The sequence below is a fragment of the Calonectris borealis genome, chromosome 6 (assembly GCF_964195595.1).
Source record: "Calonectris borealis chromosome 6, bCalBor7.hap1.2, whole genome shotgun sequence".
Classification (NCBI taxonomy): Eukaryota; Metazoa; Chordata; class Aves; order Procellariiformes; family Procellariidae; genus Calonectris; species Calonectris borealis.
The window spans coordinates 41,306,835-41,325,293 of record NC_134317.1 but is presented as its reverse complement, the minus strand read 5'-3'; the positions used below and the strand labels follow the sequence as shown (position 1 = coordinate 41,325,293).

General features: G+C 51.1%; 1 protein-coding gene and 1 long non-coding RNA gene across 5 annotated transcripts in view; one reads left to right on the top strand and one right to left on the bottom strand.

The window, feature by feature from the left end:
- Window positions 1-1,740: 1,740 nt before the first annotated feature.
- Window positions 1,741-3,273, bottom strand: LOC142083797 (uncharacterized). 2 transcript variants are annotated; one of them, XR_012674171.1, is made up of 2 exons: window positions 3,140-3,273; window positions 1,741-2,529 (listed from the first exon to the last, which is right to left on the bottom strand). It is a non-coding gene; the product is annotated as an uncharacterized LOC142083797 (long non-coding RNA). The 2 variants fall into 2 exon arrangements; XR_012674172.1 differs by having other exon boundaries at window positions 1,741-2,371.
- The window catches only part of RAMP1 (receptor activity modifying protein 1), a 29,544-nt gene continuing 14,350 nt past the window's right edge, over window positions 3,266-18,459 (top strand). For 2 of the 3 annotated variants that reach the window (XR_012674169.1, XM_075153764.1), the window contains exon 1: window positions 3,266-3,432. Coding sequence is in view for 2 of the 3 variants with exons in the window: in XM_075153764.1 (XP_075009865.1) it covers window positions 3,333-3,432 (100 nt within the window). In the remaining variant the exon portion in view is untranslated. Of the gene's footprint in view, window positions 3,433-18,100; window positions 18,362-18,459 lie in introns of all 3 variants that reach the window. The other variant, XM_075153765.1, reaches the window with a different exon arrangement.

The window sequence follows — 18,459 nt, the reverse complement described above, 5'->3', positions numbered from 1 at the left end:
TCCATAGTAAGAAACAGGTATGTAATATGTTTAAGAAAAGATGATTCTGCTCAAACCTCATCTATACTAATTCTGGTATGTGTATAGCTTAAGAATTTCCTGAAGGGTAAGTGTCCACTGAGAAATACCACCTCAGAGCCTTATGTTCCTGCAAGCTGATGAAACGTCCAGAGTGGTACAGATAATAGTTTTATGTCACGACATATTACATAGTATTTAATGTATAACAACTTAAATTCAGCTTTAAAGTAAAGCACGATATAATCTTGCTTTTTTCTTTGGCTGACTTAGCCCAGAGTTGGTCATCTGAATGTTTATAGATCTTGTATATTTATCAATTTTGAAGGAGTAACTTCATTAGAAATGGGAAGTTAGGTTTTGGACTGAAAAGTCCTTTTATTCTCATTAGTGAGCAGCTGTCATATTTATCTGAATAGCATGCTTAACCTTTTTCTGTTTTCTAAACCTAATGGTAGGCAGCAGTTAACAGGAATCGTGATGCTATAAAAGTTATTCAGTGCAGCATTAAAAATGGCTGTTTCCTTAAATTTTATCAGTACCAAATGTCTATGCTTGGAAGCTTTCTGTGAAATTAATAATCTGCATAGTAAAAATTTAAAAACATGGAAGAGGGGTCTTATCAAAGCATAACTAAAACAGTGCTTTGAGAAACATAAAGAAATGCATAGAGTCTATATACTCCTAAATGATGATTTTATAACTTAATTTTGAATTAATTGAATTAATAAAAAAAGACCACCAGATATGATTTGTTTCACAAGGATTATATATTTTATTTTATTGTAGTCATTTCTTTCATGTGGTTCTTGAAGCTAGGAAATGTCACTCTTCTGTGTATTTCTGCAGTTCATAGCAAAATTATTATAGCTTCTAGTAGTTTTCTGGGGTATTAAAACTGCTGGTGTTCCTTTTATTTCAGTTTGAGTGTGTACATACAAAATTTACCTGTGGCTTTTTTTGTGAGTGTTTTTTTTTTTCTTTTTAAGTAGATGGCTTTCCGATTATGAAGACTCGATCATCTCCCTTTGGAAGATTTTTGCAAATTCTATACTCCAGCTTGTTCTGGGATCGTACTGTATTTCTTGTTTAATTTATTTCAGCAGATCTTAATGAAAACTCATGTAGCATCACAGTATGATATGCAGTCTTATCGAAGACTATATAACCTGAAGGTCAGTTTGAGGTGTTTTTCTGTTTAGGCAGATATTAAATGATTCTTCCCAGTTTTGTTGTTCCCCGTAGTTGGTTCAGGCATTTCAGCAGGTTTCTGAAAGTTAGAAAGATCACACTTCAGTGAAGCAAGACTTCTCTCATACCGGCAGGGCTTTTCTAGGATGAAGTACACAACCCCCAGTTCTTGCATGCCACTTAACTTTAGGCGTGGTGGTAGCTGCTAAGATGCTAATAAATAGCCAACACGCTTGTGCTTTCCAGATAATATTTTTCTGAGTAGTCTATAGAAATTCCATGTATTCTTTGAACACCAGGGAGGCGCGGGGGAGGCAGCGAGGGCTTCATTCTAGAAAACCAGGCTTCGGCGCTGGCAGCGCTGGCGGATGTGGTTACATAAATCGCGTGCTGCAGCAGCAGCGCTTGCTCGGGAGCAGAGTCATCTCCTGTCCATGTTTGACTCAAGCGTGTCGCAGACTGCAGAGCGGTGATGCGGCCAAAGGTTTCCTTCAGGATGAAGCCTAGATTTTAATTTTTTTTTTTTCCCCTCCCCAGAACATGGCATTTTGTTGTCTCATATTCCACTTCTGTTGCTGCAAACAGAGGATGGGCTTCTAAATCCTCTTTTTGTGTCCCACGGCCTGGAATAGTGGGAAGCACACCCTCCCCCAGACTTTTGGTTTGGGTTGATACAGGGGGGAGGAGGAAAGCTGGGAGTATCCAGTCTTTCATGTTTGTTTGTGTCGTTACTGTACAGAAGAAGTCTAGATTTTAAGTCCTCTTCTGGTAAACAAAGGGAAGGCAGCTTAGGTGTACGTGTCTGGTCAGGGGCTGAGGAGAATTATCCATGATTGACATGGACAGGCTCATGCTGTGATACTGCACGACAAGACCGTACATTGCTGTTGTCCATCTCTCTCTCTCTTTGTTGTACTTTGTTCTAGATCCCGGCTGCATTTGCTGCTGAAAATAGCAGCCTTACTTACCTGTGAATAAAGGTTAAAATGCCTTCTTCAAAAAGTTGTGCCGGTGTTCTGCTGTTTTCAGATCTCGCCTGTTCCTCTCCTCTTAGCAGAAGCACTGTAGGTAATGCTTTCAGAGCCCCAGCCTTGTCTTCGACAGCCGGTACTGTAAACTTGGTCCTGAAGCTGCAGGTGAGGCCTCAGCTTTGGTTTCTTCCCTGTTCATATCAAGATGAAAGCAGGCGTAGGCCTGTTCTACCACATTATTAATAGCAAATGCTCCCCTTGTGTTCCCCAGACTTGATTCTGTAATTAGTTGGGTGTTATTAATAGTTTAGGATAGAACTGGCTTTCTGGCATGCAAGCTGTTTTGTTTCTGTTGGGAAAGCAGAAACGGGTGTGATATGAAACACTGAAGTTAGCATACTGTGTTGTCAAGTTTTCCTGTTGTTCCTCTCCCTTTGAAAGGGAGAGCTAACTTAAACTGTGGGAGAACCCATTTGTGGGGTGATGATCCTTGCTCACTGGGACGATACGCTCCTAATGGCATATCCTAATCTCAGATGTGCTCCTGAAGAGCCCAAGCAGGCACGAATTCAGTTATCATCTGCAGGTGGAGCTGTGCTAGCTCAGTAATGATTTTCCACTCGGTAAAAAAAAAAACAAACCCAACCCACAAAACATTTATTTTCCTCCTAATATTGCATTGCATTCTCTATGTTTGTATTCAACACTGTAAAAAGAAAGGGAAGGTATGGTTTTTAGCCTCAGGCTAGGGAGAAATGCCTTCGGTGGAGATGGAAGGAGGGCTAAGGAAAACGCGTGAGAAGAAAGGATTTCTCGGTGCTTTCCTTCTGAACTTTCTCTCCCTTTCCCGTGTCTCTGGGCTCCCCCCGCGCGTCCCGCGGTGAGGAGACGGCGATAACGCTGCCTTGCCGAGGCTGAGGGTCTCAGCCAAAGCCCGCTGAACTCCTCACAGAGGTTACCTGCCGTCGCTCCTGCCTCGAACCCCCTGGAGAAGCGATCCCCGCCGAGCGGGGGAGCGGCGGCAGGCGGGGCGGCCGGAGCCCCGTGCCGGCCTGGGCCCGCCCCTGCGCGCAGGGCCGCCGGCGCGGAGCTCGCCCCCCCGCCCCCGGGCCCGGGGAGCGGAGCGGAGCTGCGGGGCGAGGATCCCGCCCCATGGGCCGCCGGCAGCCCGCCGCGGCCGGGGAGGCAGCGGGGCAGAGCGCGGCGGCGGAGATGGCCCTGCTCCCGCGGAGATTCCTCTGCTTCGTGCTGGGTAAGTGCGGGAGGAAACTTCCCCGGTATCGATGGCAGCATTCATGCGGGGCGGTGGCAGCGGGAGAAGCTCCCCCGGAGCAGCCCGGCTGTGGCGGTGGTGGCTGCGGGGCGGTTGCGGGAAGTCCTCTGCCTTCCCGAGCGGGGCCGAGAGGTGTGCGCTGCTGAGAACGGGTGTGCGGCGCTGGCCGCCTCCTCCCTGACTTCGGCAGCGCCCGCTGACCTCTTTATTCCTGAAATCTGTCAAGTCTCCAGCTGGGCTTTGCTGGCAACGCAGAAAGCAGGTGGAAATTAAATGGAGAAATCGTTCTGAAGCACTGGGAAATAATAAAAGGTCTAACTTGGCCTCTAAAGAAGTCAGATGACGATGCTATCGGGGACAGCCTGGGTGGTGTGGGATTTCCTGTTTGGTAGGTGAGATTTACTGAGGCATGCTCGTGCTGGGAGCCATTTGTTTCAAAAGTAGAAATTAATTACTAAGAGACTGTTTTAGGAGTCTCTGTTTTCCTATTTCCGAACCACAGGGAGAGGACGCAGCCAGAAGTGCTCGTTCAAGCAAGCCTTTCTAAGCTGAGGTCGGATTCTGGGTTTAGCAGATGATCGACTTAAAACCAGGTTGGAAATTCTTGCATTGCCTGATTATTTTCACGGGATGCAGCGTGCTCTGGTTTCTTTGATGGTCCTAGCATTTCAGATACAACAGGTAGAGACTTATGCAGTGCTTGTAACCTGTGTGTCTGCAGCAGAAAGCTCAGAAGGATCACGTATTGGTACTCTGTGTAAGAAGCAGCGTATTTCTTTAAGGTTACTTAAAAGGGAAACCGCATACCCTCATCCTAATACTGATCTTCCATGAAATCAAAGTGCTCTTTGAGGAAGCGTGGATTTCTCCTTCTTCCCCTTCGTTCTCCCATGCAGGTTTTCTCCTCCGAACCCTGGTGAATAATGCATTGAGCTGTGCTGCGCATAATGGTCTTATCTGTACCACGTAATTAACTATTTACTACTCTTTAGCTGGTGGTTATTCACGGGGAGGGGAAGGCCGTGCACTTAGACAAAGCACATTCTCCGTGCTCGGTAACAGGGAAACGCTCCGGGACCCTGGCTGAGGAGGGAGCAGTCCCGCGCAGAAACCCGTGGCTGATATTGCTGCCGGGGAGCACTAATTTCTGCTTAGTTAGGCTTTATCTCTGCTCTGTTTTCCCAGTCCCTTTTCCCTTTTCCTGCCCCTTCCTTCTCTTGGTTTGGGCACTGTAACTCTTGAAAGTGAGAGAGCAGCAGTCGGTGATACTCCAGGCTGCTCTTTTCCATCTCCAGTAGGTTCGGTCACAGCAGGACGTTGAATTTTGAGGTTGCTGATGCTTCTGAGGAAGCAGGTCTTTTAAAATGAAAAGAAATGTTTTTTAAAAAGGAAAGATAAAAGGGGGAAAAAAGCTGAGCTAATAGACGTGCCAGGATCTTGCTAACATGAGCACTGAGGTAGTAGACAAAGCTGGAGCGCCTCTGCTCAACACCAGATCTCAACGCTAGCGTGGGGAGCATTGTCTCTGTTCCTGTGAACCGTGCCACGCACTGTTGCAGTCTCTTTGGACAGGCAGCAGGGAGGGAGGACGAATTTTATGGCTGTGTGGTGGTGTTTTTACTGCCGGCTCGTGAGCCCTGCCGGTGCCTTGGGACATGCTCTCGGACAGCTGCCTTTGTCACTAAAGCACCTTCCCTTGCAAATTGTTGAGAGCTTTATGAACGGTGAGTGTTGGGTGGTGGCTTATGATGCTCTCCTCCCCAGATCTGTATTTCTGGAGATGTGTCTGCCTCTGTAGACAGCTCAGCCTGAGCTCAGGGGCCTTCGCCAAGCCTGGTCCTGCCCCAGCTCCTTCTTGCTGCGTTCAGCTGTGGCCTGCCGCTGCAGCCCACAGCAGGATGCAGAAGTGGTCTGGGGAGGCCGTCTTTCTGTTTCAAAAGAAATAGATATTGTTTGAGATGCCCAGATGGCATCCAGAATAAAAGAGGGGGAGCAAGGTTGAGGCTGATAGTGTTTCTTTGTGCCTTTGTTGAGTTGGTCATTTCTGCTTCAAGGCAGAGTGCAGCAACTTCTGCCGCCGGTTGGGAGCATCCTCCCTGCCTTGTGACCGCAGCCTCTGCAGGACTTCTTGGTGTGGGGACCGAGCCCCTGGCCTAAAGCTGAGAGCGCCGTACTGCCGACTGGAGAGCTTTCCCCTGGCAGCTCAAAGCTGTTGACTCCCAAATTTGCATGCTGTCCGGGCCACGAGAGGATGACACAGACCCTCTCCCTGCCACCATGACCCCCTGGCTGTACCGAAGCCAGAGTTCAGATCCTGGCGGGATCAGCTGAGCTTTCCTCCTATGCAAGAAAAGCCTTTCTCTTAAAGCTCAAGCCTTTCTCTTAAAGCTCAAGCTTAAAGCAACTTTGCAACCGGCTGCAGAGTCCTTAAAAAGCAGTGATGGTCAGGATATTGCCTGCCTAAAAATAACCCCAGTCTCATTCAGCAGGCCTGAGATCCAGCTGTATCCCAAGGTAACCACTTCCATTAGAGGTAAAATTAGGCTTTTTCTGGTTTTTGGCTGCGGTTCCCTGCAGAGGCTGCTCAGAGAGGAGGGAATGAGCCATGCTCTCGCTCATCGTTTCCGGGAGCGGTGATGATTAGCACCACGCTCTGCTCTGCAGCCTTACGTTGGTGTTTAAGGGCTTACCTGAGGGCCGGGTTTCACAAGGAGACTGGTTATTGCTGGTGATGATGGATGAAGGAGGATTATGGCTCGCGAGCCAGGTCAAGGTCGTGCAGCTGAGAGTTAACAGACAAACCCTGTTGGTTCTGCTAAACCCCATGCAGGTTTGCAGAGAGATGGGCCCACACCGATGGCAGTTCTGCTGCACCGCTTGCTGGAGGTGGTGCAGGGACGTGCCAGTAGCATCCCTCCCATGCCCCCGCGTGCATGCCCAGGGGTGCTGGCTGGCGCGAGAAGGGCCGGGTGATCCTCGGTGCTGTTGTTTGCAGGGCTGTGGTGCCTCTCACAAACGTGCTCGCAGGTGGCTGGAGATCCCTTGGGGATGGACGTTCCCCACGCCGGTGTTTGCTGTTGCCTCCTGTGCCCGTTTCTGCTGGCACGCAGTGCTGCTTGGATTTCTTTCGGGTTTAGGTAGCTGTATTATCGGAAGGGATAAGAGGGAATTGCAAATAAGACCAGTAAAACGTTAATATCGTATTGACTCCCTCCATCTTTATGTGCTGTACAGCATTATGTTTGCATATTCTACAGAAAATGATGCTTTCTTAAAAAAAGAAAACAGTTATTGGCACTATTTATGATCTCTCCTGGAAAATATGAAATTACAAGTGCCTTTGTATCCTCTGTTCGGCTGCTGGAGTCGGGAGAAAAGGTAGCAACCTAAAACCTTTGGAATTCTTTGGAGTGGTTTAAATTGTCTTAACTCCACATATAAACACCACGACTTTGATCCCTGGACTTTGCTCCAGGAGAGGAGGCGGCCGTGAGAGGAGATGCTTTGGGTTTTCTGTACGTACCTGGGTACCTGTATATTCCCTTTGCCCCGTAACCATCCTTAAACCATTACACCTTCCACCTTCATACCATCACTCAGTGCTTTGCAGGCTGTAGTCAGCTGATCACTTGAATTTCCTGGACTCAAAAATAACAGTAATAAGAAAAGATTAACACTAAAAGTAACAAGAAAGGGAAACCTCTGCCTGTCAGCAGGAGCAGCTTTGCAAGTCAGGCGGCTGCACCGCTACTGCAAAATCTTGCGGTGCGTTAGGATTATTTGTGTTTTCCTTCACCCCAAAACACACTCGGTAATGCCTGCGTGTTCTTTGAGCTCGAGCACCTCTTTTAGAAAAATGCTTAGTCTTGCTTTAAAGACTAATTGAAGGCTACTGCATCTCTGGGAAAATTCTCCTAAATATTTAGAGCGTGTCGTGTAATAAATCCCTGACAACAAAGTAAAATGTTCCTCCTCCCTTTCAGAGCATCTCTGAGATGGAGAGGATTCGAGGCTTCCTATACATTAAAAGAAAAGCAAGTGAGTAGTGCAAAAGAAATTACTTCCACCATGTAATTTCACATACCGCTCCCATATGTGCCAGCTCTCTTCCTATAGAAACCAGTGGCATATGGGTTCGGTCGGCTGGATACAGGCTGCATTCTCCGGTCGGGAAGCCACTTGGCTTTGAGAAATTAAATTGCATTTATTAACTCTGAAATGCAATGTTGAATTAAACAGCCATTAAGCACCGACACTGTAATCTCTTATTTGTAATGACCCTGGAGTTTGTGGGTAATGAAAATATAAATGCCATGTCTTGGAATGAAATTAGAGACCTCATAATCGCTAAAAATGGAGTTGGCATCCTTCATGTTTTCAAAGGGCTGGAAATCAATATCGGGTCATTACAGAGTTGAGGGAGGTCTTGGAAACCTGCGGGTGGAAATCCAGAGTTATTGCTCTGCGCGAGCAAGTTGCTTCCGCCTCCCTAACCGGCTGCAAAGTCCGGCTCTGTCGGTATTAGTGGGCACGTTTGGTGGAGGTTTTGGCCCCAAAGCAACGGTTGTGGTCGCAGCCCTTGCCGGCACAGACCGCACACTGAGCGGAGACTGAAAATGCCTTGGGGCAGCGCTGGGTTCAGGGGAGAGGAGCGTTAAAAACTGCTTATAGGGGATATGCAGCGTGTCTCGACTTGATTAAATAGCTAAACACCTTTTTCTCTTCTAAAAGATAATCGTGGCTAGGGTTTGCTGAGCAAATTCCTGCTGTGGATAGGTGAGTACCAAGGAATTCTGAGCCCGGGGCGCCGTGGCTGTGCCATTGCGCTGCTGCGGATGCTGCCTACGAGCTCGGTGCTTTTAATTAGCAAGTCCAGTAATGAATCTGCTTAATGGTCTCTGCGCTTTTACAACTTGAGCTTTTCAGGATTTAAAACCACAGCCTGACACCTCGGGAAAGCATCCCAGCGGGGCTCTGCGCCGGGAAACGGGCAGCAGCCTGGGTTGAAAACCTCCGGCGGCGCTGGATTTCAACCGAGGGTGGGGTGCGATCCATCTGCGCTTCCCCGTATCCTTTAGGTAACGTTTGTTGGGAAAACGGCCGCGCTCTGTGTGGGTGAGTTGCAGAAAAGTGCCATCTCTGCGCGTTATTCAGCTGGAAGGAAAGAAAACTGCATCAAGAAACCTCTGATAAAAGGAAAATAAATTATTCTCGGGCTGGTCACGTGGCTCAGCAACAGATTTTAGTCTGGAAACTGTATATTGAAAGTATTTAGTCAAGTGCTGTTCTTTGCAGCCTGTGATGAATGCACCAAGACGACAGTGCAGCTATTTATTTTGGTTTTCTCCCTAATGAATTTTTATATTTATTTATTATGTGCTTCTTTATAGGCAATCTGTTTGAGTGAATAACATTTGCCTGGGAACTGATTTTTTTATCTCAAAGGTAATTCAGTAAAATGGTTCATAGTCCCACGTACAAGAATAATCTGTTTAACGCATGCAAACCCGTTGAAACCTGAACCAACGGGATCGAAGCGTGTTGTCTCCCAACCGATGCCGGGCACTTTTAACCTCGGTGTTAGTTTCCCTGTTCTTATTATAGCCTCAATCAACTGAAATAGCTGAAGGAAAAAATAGTCTGGGAGTGGGGGGAGAAGAGCGCCTTTGCCTTTAGCACGTTCTTGAGATCTTGAGCGTGGCGGCCGCTCGTTTCTCTATGGCTTTCTGCAACAAGACCAGCCCAGCTTTGAGACCCAGCCAACATCTGGCCTCTTTTGGCATCCCCTGCTTTGCTGATGTTTTAAAAATAACTCTAAAGCATGGGTCCAACGCTGGGTTAAGGTGCTGGGATGACGATGCTGGAAACCACTGTCCTCCCCTGGTAGGCAGGAGAGAGGCGGCTGGTTCCCGGGGGTGGCATCCCTCCAGTCCCTGGAATCTGCTGCCAACCGCACGGGCTTTGTTTGAGAAGGATGGGCACGGAGAATTAAATGGGGACCCCTCTTTCAGCTCATCTAGGTCAGCGAGCAGGTATTTGATGGCGATAATGGTCAGACCCGATTTGAACTAGGAGTGGGCGAAGCCAGTGAAGTCAGGGCTGTACCGTCCCACATCTCCAGTGCGTGTCTAAAACCTGCGTTTTTCCTCCATTAATTTAATCAAGGCAGATTATTTTTAAAAAGACCCTGCTATTCATTAAGGATATAATTATCTTTATAACTAACTGCTCATGGCTGATTTTTCCCTCTCCTGATGTGCAGTCAGCCAGCAGTTGGTTTTCAGCATGGGTTTTGATTCCCATTCTCCTTCCTCCCTTCTCAGCTGGTTTTGATCTTATTTTACTTACTAAATGAATTTTTTTGGGGAAAGAAAAGTATTTGTCATTCTGCCCTACGCAGAATCACATCCAGGGACATGTAAGGTAAGTCCCGTTCCTGGAAATGTGCTTGGCAGACGCTAACGGATAACGAGGACATGCCATAACTTGTGCTGATACGTCTGGGAAACTGAGGCGAGGAGAGAAACTGGACCTGGGTCCTGGCTCTTTGAACAGCCTATTTCAGTGTATTTAGTAGTTAATATTATTTAACAGCAGTACTATATGGCAAAAAGTGAATCCCTTGTGACTCAGCTAAGCAGGACTGTCCTGCACTGGGCAATGTGTTGCAAAGTACCAGCGTTTATTTTGCATTTTAATTTTAATCAAATATTTTGCATCTTACAAGAGCCGTTATGTGGAAACCTGTATCAGGATGATGTTAAATTATCCTTCGTTTGGGGAGGGGTCAGCTGTTGTGTTGTAGGTGCGGGAAAGCTGCTTTCGGAGTTGCTCCATAGAATATTGAACTTGGAAGAAGAATAACAGAGTGCAGCGGTATCTGTGCTACCCGAGCATCTCCTGAGCGTGGCAGGGATCCAGCCGGAGGGGCTGGGGAAACTGTTTTCTGTGGGCTTGTGGAGGCAATCACTCGATACTTTTGTGAGTCACTGTATCTTGCAGTAATTTAGTGCTTTGGAAGCCTTACACCATCCCAAAGCATTTCTGTGTTTCTTAAATCCCTCAAAGCCTCAGAAAACTAATCACTTTGATATTTAGAAGAACTGGAGTTGTCCTTTCCACGCAGAACCTAAATGCCTTTAATCTGGTTTATTAACTTGGTGTAGAAAAGGGGGACTTCATCCAGTGGGACACTGTTCCTGGAACAGTTATTCCCCTTCATTTTATTACACAAAGCAAAATAAATAGATAGCTTTTTTTTTCCCCAGCCAGCCCTAACGAGATATTTTGCATACAGCTGAACATAATCATGAAACGCAAAAGGATATCCGAGGTTTTAATTTTGGCATCCTGTTGTGCCTGCGAAGGAACGTAGTGATTTATCCATTGAGCTGATACTTCGATGAGTTGTAGTCGTTTAGGTTTTTGCTAGGATGCGGGTGTTTGAGTTTTTGCTATCATTTTATAGTTATCCCAAGCATTAAAAGAGGGCACAAAATCGGGGGGGGGGTGGGGAGCAGGGACAGGGTGGCACAGGTCACTCATGGGCAGGGGGGACGGCAAAGCAGGAGCTCTGCAACGCCGATGCCAGGCAGGAGGCGGGCAGCATTATCGGCAGAGGTAGGCAGGTGAAATCCCGCGTGGGCAGGCTGAAGGCTGTAGTGGTTTTCATTTCAGTCTCCCAAATTGTTTTCCTCCCTGTAGAGCTGCCGCCCCGGGTGCGGGGGACCCCGTCTCCGGCTGCAGGACCCCCCGATGCCTGGGGAGAAGCGTGGGCATCTCTGAATATGCTTCAGGCCGGGTCCCTTGTCCCGTGGGAAAGCAGCTGCCGCGGCAGGCAGGGCAGGCACAGGTCCCTGGGGGAACGGGCAGGGAAATCTCCGTTATTGTGTGGTCCCTTCGGCAGGCAGCGAGAGCCAGGACGCAGTGAGGAGGTGTCGTGCTGGGAAGAGAGATGAGGGCTCCTGACCCATGTACCAGCCGGCTTCATTAGCCCGCCGCTCACAAAGCGGCCCTAATTAGGGACCTAGCTATGGAGCTGATTGCCGGGCGCAGCGGAGCGTACTGCAGCCCCGCTCCCTGTGGGGCCGCAGAGCCGGGCTGAGGCGGCGGGGTCTGGGTGCTGGCTCAAGTGAGCGGGGAACCGGTGCTGCTCCGCTCGCTGCAGCCGGGGGAAAGCAATTGCAGCCCTCGGGTGCAACGTGCTTTGGTAAAAACGTGGTGCCCGGTATTGCTTCAGAGCAAGTTGTAGGTGGTGCGTTTATCGAATGGTCATTGGGCTGCCAAAAAAATAGGTAGGGGTGGAGTCCTGGGCAGAAACGGTAGCGCTTTGGTGCTGCGTGCCCTGTTTGCAGGTACGAGGAGGGGACCGGGAAACGCAGCGTGCCGGTACGGGGCTGCTGCGGTCGCTGGGCTGGCGTTTGTGCCGAGAGCCACGTCCGGCTGCCGGTGTGCGGCTGAACTGGAGCCAATGCTTATTCGTGATCCTCTTGTTTCCGTTTGACCTTCTCCAGTTACTGCCTTTTACTGTAAGTAAGTCTTCAAGCCCGGTGATGTTTATCCCCAGAAGCGTTTTCTGGAGCATCATCGCGCTGCCTCCAGCCTGGCTTTTGCAAGGCGCAGCCCTCACGCTGGCTCCGCTCCCATGCTCGTCCGGGCCACGGCCCCCCAGAAATGGGACTTCTGGGGACGCTCCTCTGGAAGCAGCGGTGGGATAGTGCTGGCAGGACTGCAGCGCGCTCTTCAGACCCACCACGTTGTGCTTCGTTCCCGAAGATGTGGAAGCCTTTGGAGGGCATCTGCCACCTGAGCTTTCTGCATGGCCAGGCCCCTAACAGGGGACCGTCCCCAGCCTGGCAGAGCAGGGACTGACTTTCTCTACCGATTCTGCATTCAGGTATCCGCTGTCTCCCAGGCCAGCAAGGTTTTACGCTGACCCTCGCCGCAGCTTACGCCCCTGGCACGGCACTTATGCCATGGCACCTCCCGCCGCGGTGGTCTCATTTCGTTGGGATTTAATGGAATTAGTCAGCAAGTATTTATTCAGGGTTGGGGGAGGCTGCTTCGTGAGCGAGCCCGGATGGAGGGAGATGCGGCGCGCAGACCTGGGGAGCCCGGGGGGAGGCCCGTGGCGATGCTCTGCCCTGGGGCTGCAGCGCCTGCAGCACGAGCAAAGCCACAACCACATGCGTGTTTTTCAGGGGAAGATCTGATTTCCTAAAATTGAGATTTCCTAACCCTGTCTCTTTTCATTTAACATTTTTTCCCTGTCGTGAGGCTTTTTTTTTGCTCCCCAGCCTGAGTGACTTCTCTCCCATCCAAATTTCCCAAATCCTCGAGTCCTTTGAAAGCTTTTGTGGCCTCACAGCAGTGAAGCTGTGGGACAGGTAAAATATGGGCTGAGCCCTCCATCTGCAGACCTCGCTGGGAAGCTCCAGCCATGCTTTGTAACTGCATCCGTGCCGTGCTTACAGACCGCTCCGCTCAGGGAGGAACTGGGTGGTTTCCTTTTGCTGCTCCATCTGCAGCCCCCTGGCGTGGAGGGGAGGCAGGGAAGGGGGAGATGCTCCTTCTCTTCTCTAAAGCGAGCAGTGGCAGCGTGTGGGACATCCTGGGATCAGCCTTTCCAGGTGCTGGGAGAACGGGGAGATGTTCCCCCTTACCTCCCAACATCTGCTCTGCCTCCGAAATCCTCGCTGCGCAGTGACTCAGTGGCGTGTTGAAAAATCCTCGTTCCCTTTCAGCACATGAAAACCCCGGAATCCCACTAATTCCCTCTTAATTTACATCCTGAAGGGCTACGTTGGGAAGGAAAATCCTGCAGATTAAGGGACGGTGTCACAACACGCTGAGTGAACAAGCGTGCAGCAGGCAGGGGAGGCAGAGGCTGCCTGCTTTTGAGACCCGAGGATGCTCCAGAAGCATCAGGGAGCGGGTTTGGGACAGAACAGGTCTCTGAATTAATGCTGCCAGGATGAGAAATGCCCTTCTCACATTAAGCAAGGTGGTGGGTGCCTGCTTTGGGTGGCCAATGAGTCCCTCCTTGTCCTGACGTCGCCGAGCCTGACTCTGGCTGCGTGCCTGCAGGTTGCTGGTGAGGGGGACAGGCTCTTCCCATGGGCTCATCCGCCGCCTGCCAAGCACCTGCATCCCTGCGGCGATCAGGAAATAGGAGCATCTCTGCGAGGACTTCAAACACCTCTGGTTATTTTTGAGGTCCCTAAGCTGGATGCGGGGAGCCTGGTGCTTTGCTGTGGTGAAAGCGGCAGCAGCTCATCCAAGTGTGCATTAATAAATGAAGGTTTTGAGATGCCTGAAGTCCTACATATCATCCATTTTCCTTGGCCAAATTTATTTGGTCGGAGGTGGCGGCAGGGTAGCTCTGGCAGCTGCAGGCTTGGTGGGTAGGTGGCTGTGGGCCCCTTTTCTGCCTATTAAATAACAGTTACGGCTTTTTTGCATCTCCAAGTGCTTTACAGAAGAGACCGAGATGATGGTCCTTGCCTGCAGTTGAGGAAAGGGAGGTACCTTGAGTTAAAAGCTGTTTCTCGGGCAGGAGGGGCTGTGCCCGGGGAGAGCCCCCTGCTCTCTTCCCACCACCTTTGCTGGGCTCGGAAGGAAAAGGTGTCCTGAGCCGTAATGTAACGCTTCTCTAACCCAGGCTCGGAAATCACCATGAAGGAGATACTCAAAGCCCCCACAGATGTTCCTCCACAGCGGGCTGGTAGTGAGAGGGAAAGATGCTGGAGATGAAATATTGCCAAGCTTGGAAGGCAGGAGGGGACCTGGGGAGATGGGCTCAGCCTTCACGGAAAGGGATGGGGATGGGATGGGATGGGATGATCCAGTGCTGGTGGTGGGGCTCAGGCAGGCTGCTTGAGGAGGGGATGGGTCTCTGTCTCCCCCATGATCGCCTGCCGAGTTTGGGTGCCTCCATCCATCTTGCTGTTCCCAAGCCACTGCATGGCCCTGACAGCCCCAGGAACTGCTGCCGGATCCCAGCAGCTTGGGGCCTGACCCAGCTGGGCAGGGAGGAGAGGCTTTAAAAATACATTCCCCATGCAAAATGGGGACAGAAATAGCATCCCCTGCCAGGGTTCAGAGGTTTCGTTTGACTGCGGGGGCACGTCCCAGGCTGTCAGCAAGCAGAGGAGTTAGCGGATGGCTCCCTCCTTTCTGATGGAGAAATAAATCGTGACGAGCCAGCTACCCCGTCGTTCCCCAACACCAACGTCTACATTTTTCTGCCCACCCAGCTCCAGCCGAAGGGGGTTACGCGTTTGCTAAGCACCGGCTTCTTTTTTCCCTGGTGAACCAAGGGAGCGTTTGGAAGCTCTGAAGCCCTCGCTGAGCTGGCAGCTGCCCGAAGCAGCCCCGGCAGCAGGTATATTTTTAAGCAGAAGGTGCCGGACCCTTCCCAGGCGTTCCGGTGCTGCAGATGCTGGAATGGGCAATTGTGCCTTTCTTCCTCCTTCTCCCCAGCTGGCGTGGGTGACTTCCGCTCTCTCTCGTGTTTCTTGGCGTGAGGTTTCTTGCGCAAGACCTGAGCTTCCTGCTAGCTTACACAGTGGTTTGGTTTTTTAAGCCCTATCCGGAGCTGTGCTCCATGGGGGTCTTCAGAGCCTGGTGCGGAAGGTGCTCCTCGGATGGGTGAGCTGCAGAGGAGGTTGGTCCCCAGCGCCGGGCTTGTACCTCTGTTGGGGCTCAGCCCGCTTTTTGGAGAAGACATCTGACTTTCTAATACCGCCATGGGGGCCAGAGGCTACGTACAAAGCGGCAGGCTGGAAATGCCCCCCGTGCCAAATCCGGCTCTGTCTGAGGAGCACAAAATCAGGCGTAGGAGAAGGTGTGGATAGGTACAGGCAGGCGGTCAGGGACGTCCCCGGGGCGGCAGGTTTGCAGTGATGCCACCAGTTTCCACGTTGGCAGTTTGCGGGCGCCAGCCGGAGCCCAGCCCAGCCCTTTACGTGCGAGCGCTGCTGGGAGCGGTGGGTTTATTTTTAGTCCTGCGAGCACTTGCTCCGTCCCCCGCGAAACCATCTGCTGCCTCCAGCGGGGCTGGTTTGTTGGCTTCGAGTCAACAAAGCAAAACCCCTCTCAAGTTTTCCATTTTTTGGCCACAAACCGAGATGTTTTTCACGCTCATCTTCTGCCTCCTGCCCTCCTGTCTTCTCCCCACCCTCCCACGAGTGTTTAGGATGAGAAGTTTTGGGCTGGGTCTGATCCTTCCCTCGGCTTCGTGCTTCAATCTGGGCAGAGCACCAGGGTGCCAGGAGGGGACTCGCTCCGACACGAGCCGGGGATGTTCCCAAGGGTGCCCAAGCCCCTATGGCAGGGGTAGCAGATGCTCACCAGCCCTAAGATGAAAACTGGAAGTTAATTACATTGAGTTACTAATTAGGAGCGGACGTGGTGGCTCTGCTGAGTGAAAGTGAAGATGCTAAGAAATCACAGAATCATTAAGGTTGGAAAATGCACTCAGTGAGGACCGGCTCAGCAGGTCTGTTTGTAAATGTGGGTCCCAACACGAAGGGAAGGGTTGAAAAACGAAATGAGGCAGCCTGGGGCTAATGAACGCGTGGTCCCCGTGTACAGAGCGGCTTTCAAGGCTTCCCTGGGCTGTGCCTGCAAAATCCCCCTGCTCAAAAACCTGCTCTCCCGGAGCCATGCGGTACCGTCAGCGGGGACACGGGGCTGTGGTCCCCACTGGAGGTTTTTGTCACCAGGGCGAGTGGCCCGGCAGGGATGGCTGTGAGTCTGCGGTGGCCGGGGGATGTTGGCCACGAGAGAGTGGGACAAAGTCAGGTTTGGGATTAGCCGCAAGCGATCGTCTCCTTCCCGGCATTGCTCCCAGCTGGTGAGTACCCGGTTTGGCAGCACGTCTGTCCGGCCGGGCTTTACCTGGTTTAATCTCGCAGGTTTGTACCTGCCGGGGCAGGATTCGTGCTGCCGCATGGGGACGTGGCAAAGGCAGCCTTTGCTCCAGCAAATAAGCTCCAGATTTCCAGCTTTTGTTGGGTTTTACTTTGCAACCGGGTCCAAACCACAAGGCTTGTTCTCAATGAAAGAGAACAACCAACCACACCAAAAAGGAGGGGAAAACAGGCTGTTTTCATCTTGGGCTTGTTGAGAACACTAATCATTTCACAGGAGGGATCACAGCATTTGGGAGAAGCCCAGAAGAAGATATTGGGATGTTTGTTCTTTGAGCCCAGAACTTTGCTGGTGCTCAGGTTTAGCTACGTGTGGCTTGTTCATTGCCAGCCCTGCTGTGAGTGTCACTTTGCAATTATCTTTTGGGGTTTAATGAGACCTCTAAACTTTTAGATGAATAACTGGCTATTTTCTGCTCTTTGCTATGAAGCCCTGAATGGTTTCCACCAAAAAAACCCTGCTGGTCCAGCCATAGCCAGGATAGTCTGGTGACTACTCTGCACCCGTAGTCCAATAGTTTCATCCTTCATCCAGCACCATCAAGGGCTGTCGTGGGCTTGGGGGAGTCAAGCTCCCCCATTTGCTGAGTAGCAGTGAGCCACAGCCGTGCTGGGTGGGTCTGGCGGCCCCTCCAACAGCACCCCGTGGGTGCCACTGAAAGGGTTCACAAAGTAGGGTGTCTCTAGTTCCCATCCTATATAAGAGCCTCCATCAAGGGCTTCCTTCTTGGATGAGACTGCAAATGGGGGGTACAGTCCAGGTGCTGGCTGAGGAGCCTTCACCTGCAGGAGCCACGTGGCTGATGGCTTGGGGCTGCCCCGGCTACGTCTGGAGAAACCCGGCAAGCCCAGAAGGATGCGGCATGTGAGTCCACCTTGGTAGGATCTCCCCAAAAATGAGACTGCCTTACTTGGGACTCGCTGCCCCGAACTCTCCGTATATTCCCAGCGCGCGCACGTCGTGGGCAGCATCCAGAGGTCGAATGGCAGAGGCCCAGGGCGGCGAGGCTTGCAAAAAATGCCGACAGTCTCCGTCGTGATGCCTGGGAACCGGGTCCGTCAGCGCTGGCATCGCTTTGACCTCCTGTGCCATGCCAGCCTGGAATGCTCGTCTGTTCTCAGGCTCCGCGGTCCTCCCTGCCTCTGCCTTCCCCCGGGGCTGGCTGCACGTCCCAGCAAGACGAGCCCAAGAAGCCCCAGAAAACTGAGGAGAAAATGGCCGGAGACCAAAGAATTACGCAGAGGGGACGGTGATGTGAAATGCAAAACTTTTCTTGCAGAGAAAGCTCAGGGCTTTCTGCCGGTGAACGGTCACCATGGCAAGTGTGCAGGCTCTGCAGCAGTGGCAGGAGAAGGAGGAGGTGGTGTCCACCAAGTTGTTTTCTGGAGCTGCGAGCCCAGAGCTCTTGGCCCAGACTCCAGCTGTAAGAAGTGCAACGGAAGAAAGTCCAGTTATTTTCCTGATGTTTTTGTAACGATTCAGGGCCAACACTGTTTTTCTGCTGAAATACATGAGCGACTTGAGTTTTTAGCAGCTAACCCTCAGTAAGCTGAACCCTGGTCGACGTTCACTAGGACTCTCCAGGACATCAATCCCAGGGCAATCAAGAGCATCTGGGATGCCTGAAAAAGCCTTCCCTCCAATCACTTCCTCGCCGCTGCTCTCCGATGATCCGGAGGCAAATTAAGGTCCTTAAAGTTATGTCTTTCAACAGGCAATCAGTGCTCCTCTTGGCAGGGAAGGGCGTTCATCAACAGTCGCGCAGGTCCTTGCGCTGAGATAAACACCACGTCGGATGGTGCAGAAGACGTCTTTGCACGCAGAAGGCAGCGCGCATGCGTGCTGCAAGGATGAATTTTGGATGGCTCGCAGTGGTCACCTATATGGATGCACTGGCTGGGGAGACATGGGAAGACGGAGATGACCCCCTGCTCCACGTCTAGGCAGCACCTAAAGACCAAGCGGGGCTTTGAAGGTATGTTCCCAGGGGACCACTGCGTTCCTGCAGCTCCTGATGCCGTTTTTCCCAAGGGAATGGGAGCACCGGGGGCACGTGAGAAGGGAGCTCTTGGA